The 22,931-nt window shown below is 43.9% G+C and overlaps 2 protein-coding genes across 2 annotated transcripts; one reads left to right on the top strand and one right to left on the bottom strand.

Moving 5' to 3' along the window:
* Window positions 1–740: 740 nt before the first annotated feature.
* On the top strand, window positions 741–6,519 carry LOC131411664 (gastrokine-3-like). Its single transcript, XM_058550656.1, has 6 exons — window positions 741–752; window positions 2,040–2,093; window positions 2,275–2,409; window positions 4,004–4,111; window positions 5,107–5,248; window positions 6,425–6,519. The coding sequence occupies exons 1-6, from the start codon at window positions 741–743 to the stop codon at window positions 6,517–6,519; spliced, it is 546 nt and encodes a 181-aa protein (XP_058406639.1).
* An 8,985-nt stretch (window positions 6,520–15,504) lies between these two features.
* On the bottom strand, window positions 15,505–22,643 carry GKN2 (gastrokine 2). Its single transcript, XM_058550655.1, has 6 exons — window positions 22,632–22,643; window positions 20,295–20,348; window positions 19,732–19,869; window positions 17,744–17,854; window positions 16,915–17,071; window positions 15,505–15,587 (listed from the first exon to the last, which is right to left on the bottom strand). The coding sequence occupies exons 1-6, from the start codon at window positions 22,641–22,643 to the stop codon at window positions 15,505–15,507; spliced, it is 555 nt and encodes a 184-aa protein (XP_058406638.1).
* Between the last annotated feature and the right edge of the window lie 288 nt (window positions 22,644–22,931).

Genomic DNA, 22,931 nt, shown 5'->3' with positions numbered 1-22,931 from the left:
AGGAAGATGGGCACAGATGTTAGCCCAGGGCCAGTCTTCCTCAGCAAAAAGAGGAAGATTGGCAGGTGTTAGTTCAGGGCTGATCTTCCTCACACACAAAAAATATATAGATATATATATATATAAGAATATCAGGAAAGTCAACCAGAGGTGGATGTTTGAAGAGGTAAAATGAGGCCAGCTTGGTGGGTGGGCAGAGGGCATCACAGGACCAACCATGTGATTTGGAGTTTGGATGAAGTGCTGGACCAGATTGCTTTCCAACCTAACCTTGTAATTCCAATCCATCTCTTTTGGCTTCACAAGGTTTTTCCCAACCACCTCCACTGTTAGTAAAGAAATTCTCTGGAAGTGAGAAGTAGAAACAGTGAACTCATTGATTTTATATCAGGACCATCTTGAAGGTCTACTGTTTGCAATCCTTACCTTAGTCATTAAGGCCATCGACATGCCAGCCCACAAAGACTTGTTCATTTGCCATGTTTGCCTTGGAACCAGTGGAGGTATAAGGGTAAAGGGAAAATATTTAGAAGTAGTTAAAGAAAAGTGATAACTGTGATTGCATAAATTTGCCTTCGTTTCCCCAGAATAGTAACTGAATTATGGTTAACTACCGCAGAGTCCTTTATCATGGCAATAGGTGAAAAGTCCAGGACTATATAAACCAGACTTAGAAAGTATATGGGACATTCAAAATTCTATTATGCGTGCAGTTGCATGGGGTCTGAGAGAGAGGCAACATGAAACACCTTGTAAGTATATTTTCTGATTTCAAATGTAGGTGATTATGTTTTCAGGACCAAAATAGCCAGGGAGCAGTTCTTTTTTTTTTCCCCCAAGGACTCTTCAAATTAAACCCAAGTAGAATTTCCAAATATTAATTTGGCACACAACCTCTCTGTTGGCAAAACTTTCTATTTTGAAATATCTGAATGATGGGTCTTTCCCAAAATAACTAATATCTTAAAAAGCCAAGAATCTTTGGGGGTTGAGTAGATATTCATATTTCAGGGCCTTCTCTTCCCAGATCCTTCTTATTTGCAAACTGCCAGTGAAGGAAAGTTTCAGATATATTTAATATATGGCACCAACTCTCAGAATAGTTTCATAAAATGTTATTGCTATCTGCATCTCAAGTATCTCCCTGATTAACCTCCTTGCATTATGATTACTGTTCAAAGAGCAGTTGTTTTCTTTTCCTTCGAAGTGATGAATCTCACTTTTATGGTGTCACTGCATGTGGAATATTGCATAGACGTTATGGGAATGGAGGAGAAGTCGATTTCAGCTTATGTTGTAAGTGCACTCGAGCTGAATGAGCCTTACATAGGCCAGACAGTGAACTATGGGGTGAAGGAAAACTTTCACTGCTACACTGTCTTATCTTAGCCTGTTCCTGCCACCCTAATTCTCTCACTCTCTGATGCCTGAAATTCCCTCAACAGGCAAGACTGGCCATACCAAGACAAAATGATTTGCTGGAAATATCTCAAGAACTAGTAACATTTGAGGAAAATCTATTTCAAAATAAGGTGTAAATAAGTGGTGCATGATCTTGTATTCTTAGGCAAGGTGGGAGAATCTAGAGGAAAGGAAGCAGGAAGATACCAGGTTCCAGAGAGGACAGAGAGGTTTTCCCCAGTGTTTGGTAGAAGAGAGGAAGATGCAGAAAGGGAAGACTGAGAACCTGAGTTATCACTTATTTTACAGTTTGGCCTAAGATAGTCCTGCCTACATACAGATCAAGTGGTCGGTCAGATTGCCTAATATTTAGCCCACTGATTGACAGTAGATGTAGTGCAAAACAAAAGGTATCCTTGAGTGAACGATAAAGCTTTGCTCCCGAGACCAGCGCACCCCATATCAACAACTCTGAAAGACAGTCTCCTGATATACATTGAGGCTCCAGGGGGATGGATACTGTGAAAGTTATAGATCATTTTAAGAAGGCTCCAACCCCGAGGGCTTTTGAATTCCAGGCCCTGGGCTCATCTGAAGCTAAGAGAACAAGGGAACGTTGATATTTGTTTCCATTTCAGATTGCATCTTCCTTCCTTGTGGTCTTCTTCCTAACCCCATCTCTGGCCCTGATGGTGAGTAAGAGTGGAGAGGGTCGGAACTGTCGGTCCTCCTTTAGCAAAAGTATTTCAAAGGTGATAATTCAGGGAGGCCTCCCTCAAACTTCCTGTGAGTATCCCTTTAAACCTATAAGATATGGGCTAAGCAGGAACTCTGGCCTTTCAACTCTTCTCCCTGCTGCTTGGTTTTCTCCAGAACATCAGTGACAGCCATCCTCTGGATGGCTCTGTTGGGACCCAAAGCATCCATGTCAATGCCTTCCGAGGTATGGTCAGCATCCGAGACAACAATGTTTTGAGTGAATGGGACGGAATCTTGGACTACAAGAATGTAAGATGTGGAATACGCTCATTACAATGCCAAAGAAAGCCTTGTCTGATTCAAAATTTAGCCTTAGGCTTTTCCAGAGAGAAAAGGACACTGCCTACATTTGCCTTCTCTAGGTTTAGGCTGTCAATGGGAATACATGTCTCTAGGTAAGGGACAAGGTTTCCTGCAGTTGGAGTGGCTTGTTTTCAAGCCAACAACTGTAGGAGGAACTCCTCTGTAGGAGGAACTGGAGAAGGATACTGCAGCCCTTTGCGTTCCTGTGAGGTGGTGACATCACATGGCTCCTGAGGCCTCTGAAATAAGAGAGCCATTTAAAGAACCCCATTTCTTATAACTGGCATGTGCTATAGAAGTTATTTTGTTTTGATCTCAGATTTTAATCAGCTTTTCCAAAGAATAAGAATGACTTATTTTCATTTTTAGAAATCTTTCCCATCTCCTTAGGTAGTAAGACCTAGCAGAAAGATGCAGGATTAGGAGGCGACTGTCTACGTCCTTGGCCTGGCTCTCAGACAGAAAAGCTCAATAACCCCAGAGACAACACTCGGCCTTTCTGTGCTTCAGTTTCCTCATCTGCAAAACAGTGTCAATAGCTGCCTTTCCTACCTGAAAAGACTCTGAGAGGATTCAATGAAGTAAAAGCCCACACTCCTCACTTGGTCCAAGAAGACCTCTGCCATCCAGCTCCTGCTGGTTGGAAGCCCCTCCTTTCCCCTCCACACTGGACATCTCAGGACAGACACTCAGACACAGTCTTTCTCTCTGCTCCCACCTGTACCTACCATGCTCTCTCTCCCCCGAACACTTTCTCCCTCACTCTTCACTAACCCACACCTGACTTCCTCAAGGAGATATCTCCTGAATCCTCCTAGAGGGCATGCAGTCTAGTGATTTCCAACTTTGTTTTAAGTCATAGAAAATTTTCTTCAAACAAAATATTCCACATGATTCCGCTCTCTGGAACAGAAGAAGTCAGAACTGCTCCGGCTGGAGCAAGCAGAGGCAGATGAAGTGTCCCTTGGTTCAGTCAGACACAGTTGGAGAACCACTGCTTTCATCCAAAGCTGAGAGAAGCCAAATGACAGGCCCAGGGCCACATGCAGGGCACAGTCAGTGGCAGACCAGGGGCTGGAGTCTGAGTCTAGAGGTCCTGACCCTAGTCTCTTAACCACTTGTACATTCAGAGAGCACTCTGTAACGTGCACGATGCTCTCACAGGCAATAAGTATCTCATCTCATCCTCTCATCCTCAGGACAACGCCGTGGGAGAGGGGCTATTACTCCTGCTTTACAGATGGGGAAGCTGAGGGTCACGGAGGTGGCTGAGGATCATGAAAGCTGTTAGTGGCAGAACAGGACTTTAAAGTCAGCTTTGTTACTGGGACTGACTCCCTACCCCTCCAATCGCACCAGTCCATTAGTGGTATGCAAAATGCCCTGGGGGATTTCTTCCCGTGCCTGCAGCAGTGGACAGCACCACGGGGATAGCAGGACTCTGTATTCATTGCCAGTCCTGCTGCTGGCTAAGTGCCAGCACCAATGGCGAGCAGGAGTCTACTAATATTGTGACATGGTTCTGCTGTGTTGCTTTAAGGCCCTCTTGGCAGCTAAGCTGTTTAGCAAGATGGCCTGTGTCCTGGCCAAGATGGACCAAGCTGTCTTCCCAACTTTGGATGACATTAGCAAGGCCCTGGACCACCAGGTAAGTGAGACCAGCTCACTGTGGTCCCCTCCCAGTCTGGTGTTTTCCAACTCTGCATCCCAACCTCCAAGGACGATGCTGTACACACAGGGGGAACTCAGCTCATGCTTGTTCTTAATGCCCAGGAAATCTCACCATCATGCAAAGTACCCTGAGTCCAGCCCAGGACCCATTTAAGTCAAATCATAATTAGATGAATGAAAATTCCATGCAATGACATAATTTTGATGTATTCCAAAAGGGTGTGAGGTATATGTTATTGAATATAAATTGTTGAATATAAATATTAGAGTGAATTAATAGAGTATTTGCATCCCCATGCCTTCTCTCCTCCCCTGCACACCCCCAAACACATACACACATATTATCTATAGTTGAAAATAAGCCCGGGACTACTGGCGCTCTCTTCCCGTCAGCTTCTTAGATGACAAGAGTAGTCAAATAAATTAAAAATCAGCAGGAAGTCCTTGAAATCTACTGTCATTTGCTTAAGTAACCTACCCAGTGCATTTGGGCAATACTAATGTCCAGGGCAGAAGAGTCATTGATTCTCGGAAAATATGCACTTTGGGTCACATAAAAATAAAACAATTCATCAATTTTTTTCAAGAGAAGTAGAAAGTATTCCACTCATGTGATTTATAACAAGTAAAAACATAATATAAATGCAACAAATAATTTAAAAACTATTCCATATTATCGTTAAAGATGAGAAAGCCTTGGAGGCAGGAAGGTATGAAAAGGATAAAGGAATGTAGACGGAGTCACAGGCACACAGAAGCTACCATACAGATTTTTCTGGAGTAATACCGCCACCTTCTGGTCAGAGAGGACATTGTTGTCAGAAAACCAACCCAAGGGCAAGTTTGGGTTCACAGCTGTTTTTGTAAATCGATTGGCCCATGTGCACTAGAATTCATTTCTTGTTTCCTCCTCCTTGCTGTACCACCGCTATACTACGCTGTCTCACCGTTTTGAAATGCTGTCTCTTCCAGGCTTTAGAGCATTATCCATCCACTCACGGCCTGACCTACACTGTTTTACCCAGCCGGGTTAAGAACTTGGCCCAGTATGGAATGCCCATCAAGGACATGTGTCGCAACGTCCCCACCTACTTTGCCCAGCAGCAAAAAGAAGGTGTGTTAATAGTTTAACTAGAAACCCAAGACCATTGGTAAGACAAAATGTGCAGTATGATTTTTAGGTCATTGGCAAATTCTTTTTTTTTTTTTTTTTTGTAAGGAAGATCAGCCCTGAGCTAACATCTGTGCCAATCCTCCTCTTTTTGCTGAGGAAGACTGGCCCTAGGCTAACATCTGTGCCCATCTTCCTCCACTTTATATGGGACGCTGCCACGGCATGGCCTGACAAGTGGTGCGTCGGTGCGCGCCTGGGATCCAAACCTGGGCCGCCAGCAGCGGAGTGCACGCACTTAACCGCTATGCCGTGGGACCGGCCCCTGTCATTAGAAAATTCTAATGACAGTTTTCAGATCTATTCCATTTCTTTGCTACTGGGTATAAAAGTAATGTGGCCTGGGATGTACTTTTCCCTGGTGGCAGAGATGATTTCCCGACACCAGGGTTTACTGAGAATGGGGAGCAGAGCTAATGTAGCTTTACCAGAAGGTGGAGGACAGTCATCTCATCAGTGGGATTTGACAGTTGGTGGACACCCTCACCTGACCCAAAGCTTCATCACCCGCTGTCCAAGCAGCACAGGGCCTGGCATCCCGCCATTAGAGGCCCATTAGACCCCTGCTTTGATGTCCTCAGTCCTCCTCTTTCTCAGGCTGCACAGAGGTTAGAAGGCAGGACCCTGTAGTTACAGATGGCACTGGGAAAAGAATTCCTCAGTGGCTGGCACCCCTGCTGGGGATACAGTGGGGCATCAGTGGTGACCGGCTTGGAAAGCTGCCAGATAAGACTTAAAATTCTGCCTGCTATTCCAGATGTAGTCAGTAACCCCTTCTCATTAGGCTGTTGCCAGTCACTTACTTCTTAGTATAGATTAACCCAGTGAACAGGCTGCTGGATAGCGAGAGGATCCAGCAAGAAAACAGGGAGAATTTGAGGGGTTGGAGGGTTAAGAAGGATGATTAAAGGTCGGTAAAGGAAATAGAAAGGGGGATATGGGGCCAATTATTGCAGAGGCAGGGGAGACTTTCTGTTTTAGTCCCACAGTCTCTTGTTCGTATAGCTCTCCTGAGCACCACATCCGATTTAAGTGCAAATCATCATATATCCCTTCTACTTTGGGGTGTTAAAGAGATTAAGTGATCTTTTTGTAAAAGGCTTCTTTTTGTTCTTAAAGGTACTGCCCTTGCAATTGACCCCAATTCCTGTTTCGAAGTCCAACTTCTGTCCTTTATGGGACTCTCCATCTGTGGTGACATTGCTGGGCTCTGAATGTCCAGGTCGGCCACGTGGAGACTGGATCCGCCTGGATGAGGCTGCTGGCCTAAAACCAGCGTTCAGGGGCACAGCCCCCACTCTGCCCATGGGAAGCTGCTCAATTCAGTCCTCCACCTTCTGCCTTTCGACCCAAGACCCAGCTTTGTAATCTGGAAAATTGGGCACACTTTCTCCCTCTGAGTCACAACAATAAAGTTTCTCGCCTCATTGGTCTAGCAGATGAGCCCTCCCTGCCCGCACTGCCCTCTCTCGAGTTACGGGTGTTCCCACCCATGTGAGGTCCAGAACATCACACACCAGCATGGTGCAAAGAAGTGCCTCTCCTAGAACATCTCATTTCTCAGGACCTCTCTTTGGGGTGTCCCTTGAAGTATCCCTTGAGAATTTGGGCCATAAATAAATAACAAAAAGCACTAGCCATAGCACAGACAAGCTGTCAAGTCTGAGGTCATATCTCAGTCTCCTGCAAATTGGTGCCGAAATTCTACAGAAGCCTATTCCCTGTGGCAGCCCAGCCTGCTCCATGAAAATCCCTGAGAGAGGTGGAAGTGAAATTAGGCCTCCCAGATCTCCCTTTGGAACTGGTCTAAACCCCTTAGTGGCAACCCCCAGACATTTCTCTCCATTACAGATGAACAAGGGGCCTGGCTTCTTAGCACTGGTTCTTTAACGGTCCATTCCTGAAGCGGGGAGGGACAGGGCCAGCCCCCCCCCACCACGTCCCTCGCCACCCCCCCCGCCACACAAACACAGAACATCCCTGGCTCCCCTTACCGGAGGAATAAGAATAAACGAGGAAGAGTATTGGAGATATGGACACAGGTGTCCACAGAAGGTCATGTTGGAGTTTGGAGCACTTTAAAGCAGGGCAGGACGGGGGCGCAGGGGAGTGCTGAACAGTGCGTGTGCGTGGAGTGGGAAGGCCCTGGGTGACGAGGTTGCTGCTGAGCACCAGCTCTCTGAGGGTGTAGCTCTTCTGGGTAGAGTCATGGTGTGGCGTGGCTGCCTACAGTCATGAGTGAAAGGTGATTGCACAGGAAAGGCCCACGATAAACCTCTAACTGGGCATAAACAGGGTATGGTTGGGCCGGCCAGAGCATCTGAGCCTATGGATTTGGTCACATGTGAATTTCGAGGATAAGGCAGGTGGAGATATGTGCATAGTACATTCAGGGTGGAAGCATCAGATGTGATAGGCCGAGGCTTGGTCAACCAGAGGCCCTGAGAGGACCATGAAGCAGGATCTGGCCTTCAGGGCTTGGCCCAGTGAGTCCCCCAAGTTAAGTCACAATGCCCATCCATATCTGCCTTGTCTCTGACATCCAGTCTCCACTAGCTCTGGGAACCAGTCCCTGTCTTGTCCCCTGTGCCTAAGTCCCTATTACAGTCCTGGACCCCTGCTCCTGAGCCCTCTGGGATGGTGTGAGGGCTGCTGCCTACTGACTGCTCTGACGCCAATCTCTCCTCTGAGCTTCAGCTGCTCCTGAATTTCCCGTCATCTCTAGGCTCTACCTGAGTATGATAACATCCCTGTTACTTCAAGGAGATTTCAAACCTGCCCCTCATCCACCATGCTTTTCTCCATCCGTTACCATCTCTGCAGATACTCGCTCTGCCAGCTAGACTAGTTTCTTCCCAGAAACTCTAGGTTCCAGGCCTGCTGCCACCCTCCCCTGCATCGTCACTCTTGGCTGTAATTGACTGAGCTGTAATAGCTCTGAGAAACAACAAGCACAGTCCTTTAGACCTTACAGGGCTTGTCAAGGTAGATGTTGGTCCTTCAGGTTACAAGCTCAATCTTTATCTTAAAAAGAACCTTCCAAGCATGCACCAGGATTTATCTATGCATCATCTTTCAAGAGATGAGATTGGGAAGGCAAAATTCAAAAATGCCATCGATTGAGTGGCTTATAAACAACAAATATTTCTTTTTTATTTATCTCTGGAGGCTGGGAAGTCCAAGATAAAGGCACTGGCAGATTCATTGTCTGGAGAGGGCCTATTACCTGGTTCACAGACAGGCGTCTTCCTGCTGTGTCCTGATATGAGAGAAGGGACGAGGGAGCTCTCTGGGGCCTCTTTTATAAGGGACTAATCTCATCACATTGAGGATTAGGTTTCAACATATGAATTTAGAGGGACACAGACATTCAGTCTACAGCACCACCCTACTGATGATCATTGTTAGCGTTTATCCTTAGAGGTCGTCTAATCCAGCACTCGGTGAAATTGACCATATTTGAATCTCAAACCAGTGTCCCTGATGCTGGCCCAGACATAACCCGCGTTTATCAAGGTCACCAGCCTTCTGTTAAAAATATAATCACACTAACATTAATAAAAAACGATTTCCTCAATCTGTAATTGGAGAACTTAAGCTTCATGCTAAGTCCATTATAATAGTTTTTGAGTCTCCCTGGCAGTACCTAAGAAGTGGCTAAGAATTAGCCCAGTGATGTTCCAAACAGGACAATCTTGTATTTTCTTGGGGCAGCCGCTGCCATTGACTATTGCCGACATTTCCACTGCTGGCTTTTAGAGTTGGGAGAAGGGGCCTGGGAACCCACGGCCGCCAGTGCCCTCAGCTGAGCCACCTCTGCCACCTCTTGCTGCTGCCCATGCACTGAGCATGCAACCTGGGCAGACACTGCCATCTCTGCACTGACTGGGGAGCCGTGGGGATCAGAGGAGCATGGGCCTTCCGGACTCAATGCAGAAATAGGGGAAGTGCATCCCCCCAACCCTTTGATGTCAGTTGTTCACATTGCTACAACGTATACCCTGATTTCTTAGAAAAACTGTAGTGAAAAAAGGCTTTTCTCTTCTGTCGCTTCTGTTGTTTCTACCCACAGCCCCCCACCACCACCACCCCAAGGCCTTGAGCACGAGCCCATTGGGGACTGGACTGGGCACAAATCGGAGCATTAGACTTCACGGTGTGCTTGGCATTGCTCCTCCCCTCCAGGATTTGTTTTTGGGTTAGGACTGGGTCCCAGCTCCCTGTTTCTTGAGCTTAAGATCTCCCTCAGCTTTGCCCTTATCCCCCTGCAAGCATGCGCTGGAGAGATGACCAGAAGTCCTTTGTCATATCTAACTCCCAGCTGGGACCCTTACAAAACTCTCCCTCTAAAAAATCTCGGAGATTCCCACAAAAATTCTACCCTTGCCCAAGAGGCCCTTCTCAGAGAGAGGAGACCCAAGACAGAGGTCAAGTTCCCTGGCCTCCTTGTTCAAAGAATGACCCTCCATTGACAGACTTCCCTCTAGGAGGAAAGTCTTGCTCCCTTCACTAGCCCCATCCACCCTAGACAGTGGTACTTCCAGCTCTCTCCATCACTCCTGCTTCTTGGCAGCCTCAGGGAGGCACTGACGGGCCCAGAGCCTCAGGTCTGTGGGTACGAGTGGACTGGCTCACCAGCGAGGTTAGCAGCTGCCCAGCGTTTATTATCTGGCTCCCTGCCCACTCCATGCTCTTAGTTTCCCAAGGGATCTGGAGGAAAGCCCCCCTATCCTGCCTGGAATGTGCTGCTTCTCCTTGTCCTGCTGCCTGCCTAGGGTGGAAAGGCCATCCCCGTAGTTTAACTTGTATCTTGGCAGTTATTCCTGTGGAGCCCCTCATTGGCCTGCACTGTTTTGGCAATGCTTTTCACACAGCCAGTCCCCCCAGCCATCCTCAAGTGGAGCCATCGCTGTCTGTGGGCCCACATATGGCACTCGGTCCTCTGGCCTGACTCTAAGCACCGTGTGGCTGGAGCATGAGCCTGTCGGTGCTGCTGTGGGCTACCTACAGCAATGGCCAACTTGTGTGTTTCCTAAGACACCGTAGACTGGGTGGGCCTTCTTTGTATTCAATTGTGTTTTAAATTTTAAAAATATATAAACATTTTTAGTGAGGTATAACATACAGTAAAGTGCACAGATTTTAAGTACACAGCTCAATGAACTTTTACATATATACTCCTGAGTAGCCATCACCTAGAGGAAGATGTAGACCATTCTCAACACCCCACAAAGTTCCTTCATGCCAGCTCATGAGCAATACCCTCCCCACTACCCTGGCCCCAAGGGAGTAGAGAAGGGCAGTAGTGGGATATTCTGAGGAGCTCTGAGGAGCAAAAATCAAACACACCCTGGCAGGACCCTTGGAGTGGGGCCAACTTCAGACAGTAAGGGTCTGGAGACTACCCCAGGATTCTCCCTATTATGGCAATTTGGTCAGGCCAAACAGGAGAAAAATGAGGCTCCCAAAATCATTAGCAAGAGGATAGGATGGTTGGCCATTGGCCAGGCACTATGTACCTAAGGCTATGCCCTTATGGGTGTGGCAAAAGATGCTTTTCAGAGGAAGGTTGAGAGGTGGCCTGCATCATTAGAGGTAGAGAGGGGTAAATTCTTGGGGTGTCGCTTCACTAGGTCATATGCTATAGCATGAGCAAGCAGGACCCATGCTACAGCCAGGGAATCTTTCACTAGTAGCTAAATGCATGCTGAGAAAATGGGCTCACCACCTCACAGTGGGGTAGACCTAGACCTCCAATGCCAAGAAGCACTTGATTCAGTTCCTGTACATGTCCTGAGCCCTTCGCATCAGAGTTGCTGCAACCTCAGACATTTCTCCTGGAGCTGAGGGAGCAACTGGGGAGGTGCATGAACTAATAGAAAGAATAGCAGGCTGAGCAGAGCTAGACAGTGGGTCCCCATGACATTTATTTCTCAGTCATTCTATGAGTAGCACACGGTATTGGGGTTCAACAGTATGAGTGTGGGGATATGGTGAGCCTGGAATTTCCAAAGGAGTTACAGAGATGGGAGAAGTGGAGGCACCAGTGTTGGGGTGGACCCAGATCCTGGGATATGTGTGCTATTCGGACTCACTCTAGTTTCTTTCAGGGGTATCTGTAAGGAATGCTTTTGGCTACAAATAAAGAGAATCCAGTGACAGTGAATAAACAGATAGAGATTGATCTGTATCATGTGAGTCCAGGGAAAGAAAGTTCCAGCTGGTGCTGCTCTAGAATGATGTAATCAGGCATTCTAGCTCTTTCCTTCCTGAGCCTTTCCTCTGCAGGATAGTTATCTGGTGGTCCCAAAATGGTAGATGCATCTCTTGACATCAGCATCACGTCCACATTGAAGGAAGGAAATAGGAAGGGGCAAAGGGCAGAGTCGCGTGCCAGCTGCCTCTGTCCCTCTTTATCGGGAAAGAAAAATCTCTCCTGGAAGCCCCATTTAGCAGACTTCCACTTAGAGCTCATTGACCGGAACTGAGGCCATGTGGCCACTCATTGGTCAATCACAGGCTGAGGAAGCTGACCTTATTTTCTTAAGCGAAATAAGATTGACTTAGCCCAGGCCTCCTCAATCTTGGTACTATTGGCTACTATTAAGCTGCTACTTAAACAAATTGGGCTTCTGCTAGCAGAAAAGAGTGGGATGGGGAATAGGGATTGAGTGGTCAGTGGATTTTTTTTGTCATAGAATATTAGAAAACCCTGATCAACAATAGATGATGAATGTTGCTTTCAAAAGTCTTATCCGTTTTAGTTTCTGCCTGCTTTGAGTCACTCTCCAGTGCCTTCCAACAGCTATTTGTTAATGTTTTGTCCAGGTTTATAATCATTATGTCAGAAGTGTTAGTCTGATATAAGCTACTTCATCAAAATCAGAAGTTAGAAGTCTCAATGTTTTTATATTTATTATATTTATTATATTGGGTTAACTAACGCTTGAATTCATTGACTCAGTTATCTAAACAAATAATTTGCATAATAAAGTATTTGTTTGGGCCTGCATATTCTAATCCTGGGAGCTCTGAATGAACAAATTATATTTGGTTCTACCTCAGATGAGCAAATGAGTCTACATGACATGTCATTTCTGTGAGGAACAAAACTTCATAGGAAATAAGAACCTCGTCTACAAACCTCACCCAGCTTCCTGCAGAAACTCCTCTGGCAAACTAACATCCTGGATCTTACCTGCTCTCTTGGGCTGGCTTTAGTAGCCAGATCAGCTCTTCTAGCATCCTTGATGCTTTGTTGTGTTCCATCCAGATTTGCTTCTCCTCCCCGACGGCCTGGAGAGCGTCTATGCTTGTGCATACAGTAAGTTAACAGGGCTGATAACCCAATAAAAAGTATAGAGTAGATGAATGGATAAAAACAAACATGATTCAACTATATACTGTCTACAAGAGACTCACTAGATTTAAGGACACACATAGGCTGAAAGTGAAGGGATGGAAAAAGATATGCCATGCAAATGGTAACCAAAAGAGAGCAGGAGTAGCTATATTTATATCAGACAAAATAGACTTTAGGTAAAAAACTGTCACAAAGGACAAAGAAGGTCATTACATAATGATAAAAGGGTCAATTTCCCAGGAAGCTATAACAATTATAAATATATGCGCACTTAACATCAGAGCACCTAAATATAAAAAGCAAACATGGACAGATCTGAAGAGAGAAATAGACATCAATACAATAATAGGAGGAGACTCCAATAATACCCCACTTTCAATAATGGATAGATGACCCAGACAGAAAATCAGTAAGGAACCGGCAGACTTGAACAACGCTATGGATCAAATGTACTTCACAGACATATACAGAACATTCCATCCAACAGCAGCAAGAATACACACTCTTCTCAAGCGCACATGGACTATTCTCCAGGATAGATCACGTTAGGCCACAGAACAAATCTTAACAAATTTAAGACGATTGAAATCATTCCGAGTATCTTTTCTAACCACAATGGAATAAAACTAGAAATCAATAACAAAAGGAAAACAAGAAAACTCACAGATACATGGAAATTAAACAACATAATCTTGAACAACTATTGAGTCCAAGGGAAGTCAAAAGAGAAATTAGAAAATACCTCAAAACAAACAAAACTACAGAGTTAACATCTTTCCTCCCAGCTCTTGAGAAGGGGTTCCTTCTGATGAAAGTGTAATGGCACCCCAGCGTCTCTGTAGCTTCCATGTGGACACACCCCCTTTAGGCATGTGCCTGGCCTCCTCTGCCTGCTGCTCCTAACAGGTATTCAATACGACACCAGCACTGAGTAGGGTTAACTGACTTTAAAAAAGCAGAGTTGGGAAAAAACAAAACTCAAAGTTCTGTTTGAAAATGGGAATAACAGGGGCCGGCCGGTTGGCACAGTGGTTGAGTTCGCGCACTTTGCTTCGGCGGCCCGGGGTTCACAGGTTCGGATCCCAGGTGCAGACATACCCAGCACTCATCAAGCCATGCTGAGGCAGCATCCCACATAGAGCAACTAGAAGGATGTACAACTATGACATACAACTACCTACTGGGGCTTTGTGGAGAAAAAAGGAAAAAAGGAGGAAGATTGGCAACAGATGTTAGCTCAGGGCCAATCTTCCAAAAAAAATGCTAAAAAAAATGGGAATAACATAAAAATTAATAAGGATAACACATCTCTAGGCAGGAGATTCCAAAGGAGGTTGCCAATCATAACTATCCCCCCTCCCTGCCAGTCCTGGCCACAGGAGCAAGAATGTGTGCCCCCGAGGGATTCAATTAGGGACATTTCCAGAGATTTTTTAAATTTAAACTAATTTGAAATTAGAACAAAGAGGAGTCCCTTCCTCTCCGAGGATGACCTGGGAAGATGAGGAGCTTGGGGCTGTGGATACATGTGGAGGATACCTTCTACCCTCAGGGAGAAAACCAGTGTAAGAGACTGAGGCTGCCGTGGAGAGAGAAGGAGAGTTGAGACATGGAAAAAGAGAGTCTGGCCACCTTCAAGCTCCTAGTTCTAGCCACCCAAAACCAGAATATCTCTATCCTTCTATGGTAAGAGGAGACGATAAATTCCTCCCCTCTTTGCCTCAGTTAATTGAATTTGAGTTACATCACCTGCAAACACCAAGGTTCCAGCTCATACACTCTACCATTCATTTGGCATTTTATTATACACTCATTACTGTTGCTATCAGATGTTTTTATATAAATGTCTCACTTCTCCAACAAGAAAATAACTTTCTTGACTGGTAGTTTTGCCAGCACACCTACCCCAGTGCTGAGCACATGGTAAGTGCTTTAAATCTGTTCATTAATGGTCATCAAGAAGCAGCTGCACAGCATTAGGAATAGGAGCAGTCGACGACAGATAAAAATTCCTGTTCAAGTAATTCCTCTTTGTTCTGAACTTGCACCCAGCTGACCAGTCCAAATAAGATCCAGCTATACGATCTGGGCATTTGCCCACATTACACAATTTATTTGGAATATTGAAAATTGCTTTCCTTCTATATATTGACTTGGCATTCCCGGTTAGGTTCTCACTCCTGTGAAGATTTTCAGTAAAGTTCATCTTTCTCTGGGTGATGAGTGTCCCTTCCTCCCTCTCTCCTCACTTTGGGACAACGAATATCATATTAGTGCTTATTAAGGTTGAGTCTATTGCTTTGATGAGCTGAAAGGCATTTCCTAAAAGGCATGTGAATGGCCCTCCAAGCTGGGTGCTTTGTCAGAGGGGATAGTTGCCTTCACCTAAGCAGTCAAGTTGTTTGATGAGGGTATACCAAACCCCACCCCCTCACTGAGTGGAAGCCACTGCCTCCTGAGCCTCTGCTCCACCAGGCTGTCCAGAGGTGTTCGACACAGATGGGCAGCTGGTCGAGAGGACAGATGCAAAGATGGAGACTTCTACCCAGCAGACTAGTATGTGACCCAGCTATATTATCTGGGAAGTTTCACACCTTACGCACTTTACTTGAAATTCTGGCAATTTCTTTCTTTCTACGTATTGACATAAACATTGCTTGGCTTCCCTTTGTTGTTTACAAACAAAGCAAATACCCAGATACCTGTAAATATAGTATTTATGTTTTACTATTGAATATCAAAATTAGTTGGGCCATTGGGAAAGAATTTAATTTAGCTGCTGAGTGGAAACCAAGGGTGTATTTCTTTGAAAAGATGAAATCAGTGGGCTGATGCTTTAAACACGAATGTCTGCACAGATGGAAATTCCAAAGATGCCCAGGAGCCCAGCTTTTGCACAGGCTCCAGCACGGACATTATCTGAAAAGCAGGAAAATTTTAAAAGAAGGAGCGTTAAAGAATATACTATTAGAATGCAACAAACCAATGTCTTTTTGTAAATGTCTTGACTAAGTGTTATACATGTAATTTCCTGTTACCCAAGATTTTAGCCCTACTTGTATTGCAATAACATATAGCTTAAATAATACTGACAATTCCTGGCAGTGCTGTCTGAATCAATCCAGTTGATGCTATGACATTCTGTGTTGATGGCATGCCTATGTGCCTTTACTTATAAGTACTAATGACCTTACTAAAAGAAAAATATCCTAATTAAAAATGTTTTTCTCAGCAGTAGAAATGTAATAAATGCTAATTCTTTTCTTCTTTATCTACCTTCCACTACTCTGGGGAATTTCTTTTGTTGCATTCACCATCTGTGCCCAGCCTCTCTTTCACTCTGGCCGCTCTGCCATATTTAGAAACTTTGTGTAAAAATACTATTAATGACTACAGTGACATATGTCACCTGGATGAATCAGGGCTTTTATTCCCTGACTGTCAGTGTGCATTTCCTGCTCTTTATTGGACTAATTCTATCCTAGATTCTGAGAATTTTTTTTTAACTTTTTTGAGGAATAATTGACAAATATATTTATATGTATTTAAAGTGTACAATGTGATGATTTGATATCCATGCACACTGTAGAATAATTACCAAGATCAAGATAACACACCCACTACCTCACATAGTTAACATAAGTAACTTTTTTTATGCGTGTGGTAAGAATGCTTAAGATCTACTCTCAGCAACTTTCAAATATATAATACTATGTTAACTATAGTCACCACGATGTCCTTTAGATTGTCAGAACTTATTCTTCTCATAACTGAAAATATGTGCCCTTTGACCTACATCACCCATTTCCTCCCCACTCCAGCCCCTGGCAACCATCATTCTATTCTCTGAGGATATTTCTTAATGATTTCCTTCTTACTATATTCAAAATATGCTATTCTAAGGGCCCAGAAGACTCTTCCCTGCTGTAAATTCCTATATGTGAAAGAATAAGAATCCAATCATTTTTCCTTGGCACCCAGGAATCTTTTCTTATTCCATCCTTTATGTCAACTCATCAACCTCTCCACCAGACTATGTGTTCCTTGGAGGCAGAGTTTGATTCATTTCTGTATCTCCCTAACATTCAGCACAATTTCCACACATGGTAGGTATTTAATTCCCAGAGTAAACCAAATTGAGTCATATTTCACGTTTATTTGTATTTAACATAGCACCTAGCAGAGTGCCTGGCACATGGGAGCTTTCAGAAAACATTTGGTGAAGGATTGGTGTATTGGTACTCACCTGTATCTCCAACCACTTCCCCCTTATACAAGGGGACATGTTTGCAGAGCTGCTCAGTGGGTGACCCGAACAGCAACCAGTCCACATTTGTAATCAGAGACTGCAGAGGGTTGTACTTGACCCAGATGTATTTGTTGGAGAATATGTTGTCCAGAGCCTAGATCAGTGTAATAGAGTGGGACAGTGTAAAATAAGTGGACATAACCTGGTGTACCTTATTCTAAATTGTGACTGTTTTTCTCTTTCAGTTTGTTAAGCACAAGATGGTCAGAGATCTCAAGACTTCATCTCTTTCTGACCACTTGGTCTGCAGAGAAGCCTTGCTATAACCAATGTCATTTTGGTGCTGGTGGCAATGAAACCCAGAGAGGGTGAATCCCATGCCAAAGGTGGCACAGATGGGAAGTCACTGAGGGAGAATTAAATCTCAGGTCCCTAGCCTCAAGCAGTGTTTGTTATTCTTGCTATACCATATTGCTTCTTTGCACCTTTGTGTCATTGAGTATTCTAACTTCTACCATTTTTCTGCCAATCACTGTTTCTTAGAGCCTTGCTCTGAGAAGAGAAGCTGTTCTTTCTACAGTCCTTTCTACAAAGACACTGGAACTTATTATAAGTTCTTGTATTTGGGGCTGTATGGTAGAAATCAAGCTAAGAGAAGTACTCCCGCCCTCAAAAACAATAAAAGTGAAACACTTTAATAAGTTGAGGGTTTCATCTCCACAGTAAGGTATAATATGACCTTCTGCCTCACCATCTTCATTTCTTCATAGGCACCAGTATTCCCTGGCTCAAGAACAAGGAATATTTAAGGGTACTCCAGAATTACCTGCATATCATAGATGTGCTGTTTGAGTTGGTCCAGAGTAGGGGTGGTTTGACGGTTCATCTTCAGGATGTAGCAGGCTCTTCGGGAGAGCACCCTGGATGCGATGTAGCCCTGAGGCAGCAAAAGCACAGTTACCACTCCTCCCCAGTTCCCTGAGTTCTGAACTTGGTGACAATGACGTCTGAGCCTTGGAAGACAGCCTTGAGCAAGCACAGTGAGTGCATGTGATTACTTTTCAATTGCAATAGATTCTATCCATTCGACTTCTTTTATATAATATCTTTACTTTTTCACTTGTGGTTTCTATCTCTTTGAAATTGTGTAAATCTGTGATTTGTACCTCACTTTTCATGTTATGGAACCAGGGTCTGCACTTTGCAATTTGAAAGACTGAGAAGAAGCAGCTCTCGGTCTCTTTCTATTGATTTTGCTCTGCCTCTTCCTCAATTTGGAGTAAATACAATATTCTTTAGAACAGTGTTTTCCAATATGTTAGTTACTAGCAACATGTGGCTATTTAAATTTAAATTCAAATTAAATAAAATTTAACATGTACTTCCTCTGTTACACATTTCAAATACTCAATAGCCAGAAGTGAGTAGTAGCTTCTCTAATGGGAAATGCAGATATGGAATGTCTCCACCATTGCAGAAAGTTCTGTTGGACGGTGCTGCTTTAGAAACTCTCCTAAACATATCCACACCCACTCTCACCCCACACACATGCATGTTTCATCTATTCTCCCCTCCTTTACCATCTTCTCTCCATCCTTTCTCCACCTCAAACCCAAGCTGGCTAGATAGGAATGGGTTGGAGGAAACTGAGATGGGAAGTGCAATGGAGGGTGAGGACCTTGGAGCCAGAAGGAACCTAAGGCCATCTTATCTTCATCCAGAGTGGAACTTTCTTCACAGAGTTTCAAATAATTATACCGTCTACAAGGGTTTCTATAATAGAAACCCTTCTAGTTCCTATTTTTCAATTCTCACAAATTCCTAGTTCCTAAAATTCAAAAATAGACCAAAGCCAAGTCTGAGGATGGTGAAAGAGGCTTAAACCAAATCCTCACCACTCTACTTTTTTAAAGACACTTTTGGAATTTCCCTGGCACCTGCTTAAAAACAATTTCACTACAACTTCCTTTTAAACTGTATCTTTCAAAGACTCTGTACTTTCAAATGTGTCATGGAACTCCCAACGCCAATGAGGAGGAGGCATGTGATGAGGTTTCTACAAGAAAAGGAGAAGAAAAGCATGTTCAGACGTCCAGTGAGCTGAGTCCATCTACAACCTACTTATATCCACAGTGCATAGCTCTGTACCGAGGTGAAAGCAGGTGCATAATTAGTGTCAGTGCCACAAATGGAAGACAAGCAAATGAATAAATGGATGAAGAACAGAATAAGTTTTCTGAGCAGGTTTCTGAGACATTGTCAATAACGGTAACCAAAACTTGGAAATAGTTTGGTGTTTTTAGGTAACATACTTTCCTTCTTACTGAAGAAGTATGATTTATTGCACATCATACATACATAGTTAAATGTGTATTGTTGCTCTGGATTTCTGCTCTTTTGCAATTGTTTCATAGCTGTTCTTTGTCTGCATAATTTTTTGTAGTAGAAGCCCTAATTCATTCATTTATTCATGCGACAAGTATTTTTGAAAGTCTGTGTGCCAGGCATTGCTTTGGGTTTTGGTCACTCTTCTAGGCACTTTCTGAGCCTGTAGTGAGACAGTAGCATCACGCTTCCAATTTCTACCTGAAAAGGTCAAGCAAATGTGTATGTTTCCTGTCACATTTTTTCTTAGAAATAGTTTTGTTTGTTTTTTAATCAATAGCTTGATAATTTAAAGAGAAAAGCAGAAGTAAGGAAATTCTGACAGAATGGCAAGGATAGATCTTGGAATTCAAATGTGAACTAAATGGCTGCCCCACTACCCTTCAGAAACCTGGTCTTGAAGAATATAAAAATTCCCTTGCTGTTTACATGTTTATAGTCAAAAATCGTGGTAGAGGAGCACAATCCAGCATGGACGTTGATGATGGCGATATCTTTTTCACTGTCAATCGTCACTGTCTCCTGAACACTGCCACCATTGTTGACTTGGCTGATGATGTTATAAACCTAGATTGATGACAAAGACATAATAGTTTTTCCATAAATAGTATGCATTTGAAAGCAACCCTCTCAGCAAAATTAGGCCTTCCACCTGCTATAAGAGATTAAAGCCTGAAACCTCTCCATTGGGATCCCAGACCAAAAGCCCATGCTAAAATAAGAATGCAAACCTCTCCCTCATAGGTTACTGTATTACGTATGGGAGAAGCAATGACATTACAGGAGAAATGAGATTGAGCAATGGGTTACATTTTTTAAGGTATTGCAGTTGGAAAAAAATAACCAACCTCATTGTTTTCATTACTGGTTACTTCTGAGATTCTATCCCAAATAGGTCATATGGACTTTCTACTGTCCTTCAAATTATCTTGCATCTTCCTTTCCCTTTCTCAACATCTCCAAGATATAAAATCCATAATAAATAAGCTCACCTCGTATCCATGAGATTGTGTCCCAAAGATGGCCAGCACCACCAGAAATACCACCTGAAAAACAGACCAGGCACTCATTCCCTATAGGGTAGTCATTCAAGGTAGAGACATGAAGGGACGCTGGACAGGACAAGCACAAATATCTCAGAAAATGTACACCTAGGGACACTGGTGGGTGGTCATGGATGGTCAACAGTCCATTTCCAAAGTACAAAATGTACACATTCACTCACTTGACAGGCATTTATTGAGTTCATGCTATTTGTAAGACACAAGGTTCTACCTTTGCCACCCAATTCCTGACCCTTTCCACCATCACAACTTTCCAGATAGCATGTGTTCTTATGCCAGGAAAAACTTGGGGCAGGTGAGCAATGAGGAAGGACTCATTTTACTATTGGAATACTCTGGTGTGATTCACACTGGCTTTGGATTATAGGGGTCAAGTTGTGTCTTCTGGTAAAAAAAATTATTTAATTCCTTGAGACTGAGAGGGTAAACAGATTTTAAATGGATTCATGGGCAATATACCATGGATTTCTAAGGGAAACTATGAAAATAGGATGCTTGGGGGCACGATTAACTTTGGAGGCAGACATCAAGGAAAATCTCCCTGGTGATACCATCAGACCAAGTGTTGGGCCAGCAGACCAAGAGACTGACACTGAGGCAGTTCTGATGTTTTGCTGTAGTTATGTAAGAGTCTGATCCAACATGCTGATCCCGGTTTTGTGCTGTCTCTTCTGAACTTCACGGTGTACTGCACTACCATTGAAAACTGCTGATGGCGGGGGTCTGCAGGAAGGGCAGATATTTTTAAGAACTGTCGGTGGGACTTTTCTATTTCCTTTTCCCTTCTGCCCATGACATTTCTCTCCTGGTGACTGGAGGTGGAGTGTCTAACCAAGACCTGTAAGCAGATATCCGCCCTGCCTGCTTGCGTAGGAACACGTCTTCTCTGGCTCCAGGCCAGCTCCAGTAACCTCTGACACTCCTATATGTTGTACTGAATGGGTCTAACACAGAGATTTGAACAGGTGGTGGAGGACTGACCACCGTAATGATGATTAGAGAGAGCTCAGGATGTGTTCTCTGCCCCCAAATAACCACCCACCCAACACCATGATTAAGACACCATGGTTATAGATTTGTGCTTCAGGGTTAGGTGTCCTCTTGGAAAATCAAGAGACTCCTGGGAAGGGGAACTCTTAAAGCTGATAGTCTTTAACACCTTGTGGAGAGGTTGTCAATTGGCTTTGTCCCTCAGCAGCTGAATGAGAATAAGGGATAGAGACTGGGGGAAGGAGTTCCATTCTGGAGCAGAACATAGACCACTGTCTATGGAGCACTGCAATGTGGAAATATAGGAGGCTTGGGATCAGGGCTGGGATCAGCTGGAGGAGTAGAGGTGTTCATAGCAGGGATGCTTTGCTTAAGGGAGAATTTAGACAAGATGGGCGGCCATTGAAGACACTCAGGCTGCTTAATTTTTGCAGTAATTGCTCCTGTAAGTGGGTCTTAAGATGGGTAAATTTTACGCCTAAATCCCACATTTACTGGCTTGGGAACATCACATTCCTCTGTGCCTCAGACTCCTCATCTGTAGAATAGGGTAATACTACTCAGCTCGTAGAGTTGTTGAAGTAAACAGATGAGATTATTCATGTGAAATGTTTAGCATAGGGCCTAGTATACCCTTGGGAAATAACCACTTCTCTTTTAGATAGCAAATGCAATTGTCCTAAAATGCCTACATTCTCTTCAAAGCTCACAATAAGGAATTATTATTAAAAATCTTCCAAATTAGGGGCCGACCTGGTGTCATAGTGGTTAAGTTCACACGCTCCGCTTCGGCGGCCTGGGGTTCGCGGGTTTGGATCCCAAGCATGGACCTATGCACCGCTCATCAAGCCATGCTGTGGTGGCGTCCCATATACAAAATAGAGGAAGAGGGGCAACAGATGTTAGCTCAGAGCTAATCTTCCTCAATAAAAAGAGGAGGATTGGCAATGGATGTTAGCTCAGAGCCGGTCTTCCTCACAAAAAAAAAAAATATATATATATATATATCTTCCAAATTAAAATTCTCTAGACATTTCCAAAATTTTTTCTTTTTTTTTTTATCATAAACATCTCAAAAAATAGACAATGGACAAATAAATATCCAACTTAATATTCAACACTATTCCTGCCAAAGACACCATTAATTCAATCACAGAAGCTTAGAAGCATGCACTGTGTTTGTCTGAGGCCCCTGACGTCTGAGGCCTATTGGATATGAACATTTTCTGCAAGCAGCCGCCACAAGAGCATAAAGAAGCTTAAACAAATACTCACAAAGATTTTCATTTTGCCTGAAGGAAGAAGATGCTGGAGCAAATGAGGCTGCCTGGTGCAGTTCTACCCTTTATATTGGCTTTAAGGCGTGGAAATCTCTTTCCAGAATGATCTCTGATACACCCCAGCAAACTTGTTTATCGGGTGAGACCAAACCACACAACCTGATATCAATGAAGTTCATTAGTCAGTAATGAAAACACACCACTTGTCACTCTGTAAATATTCCCTGCTTATCTGTTCTATGTTGCACTTGAGATTTCAATTTCCGCCCTTTAAAAATATTGTGAGATGCTTGTT

This window comes from Diceros bicornis, chromosome 12 (assembly GCF_020826845.1).
Source record: "Diceros bicornis minor isolate mBicDic1 chromosome 12, mDicBic1.mat.cur, whole genome shotgun sequence".
Lineage (NCBI taxonomy): Eukaryota > Metazoa > Chordata > Mammalia > Perissodactyla > Rhinocerotidae > Diceros > Diceros bicornis.
The sequence above is the reverse complement of the archived record's forward strand: the minus strand, read 5'-3'. Positions and strand labels throughout refer to the sequence as shown.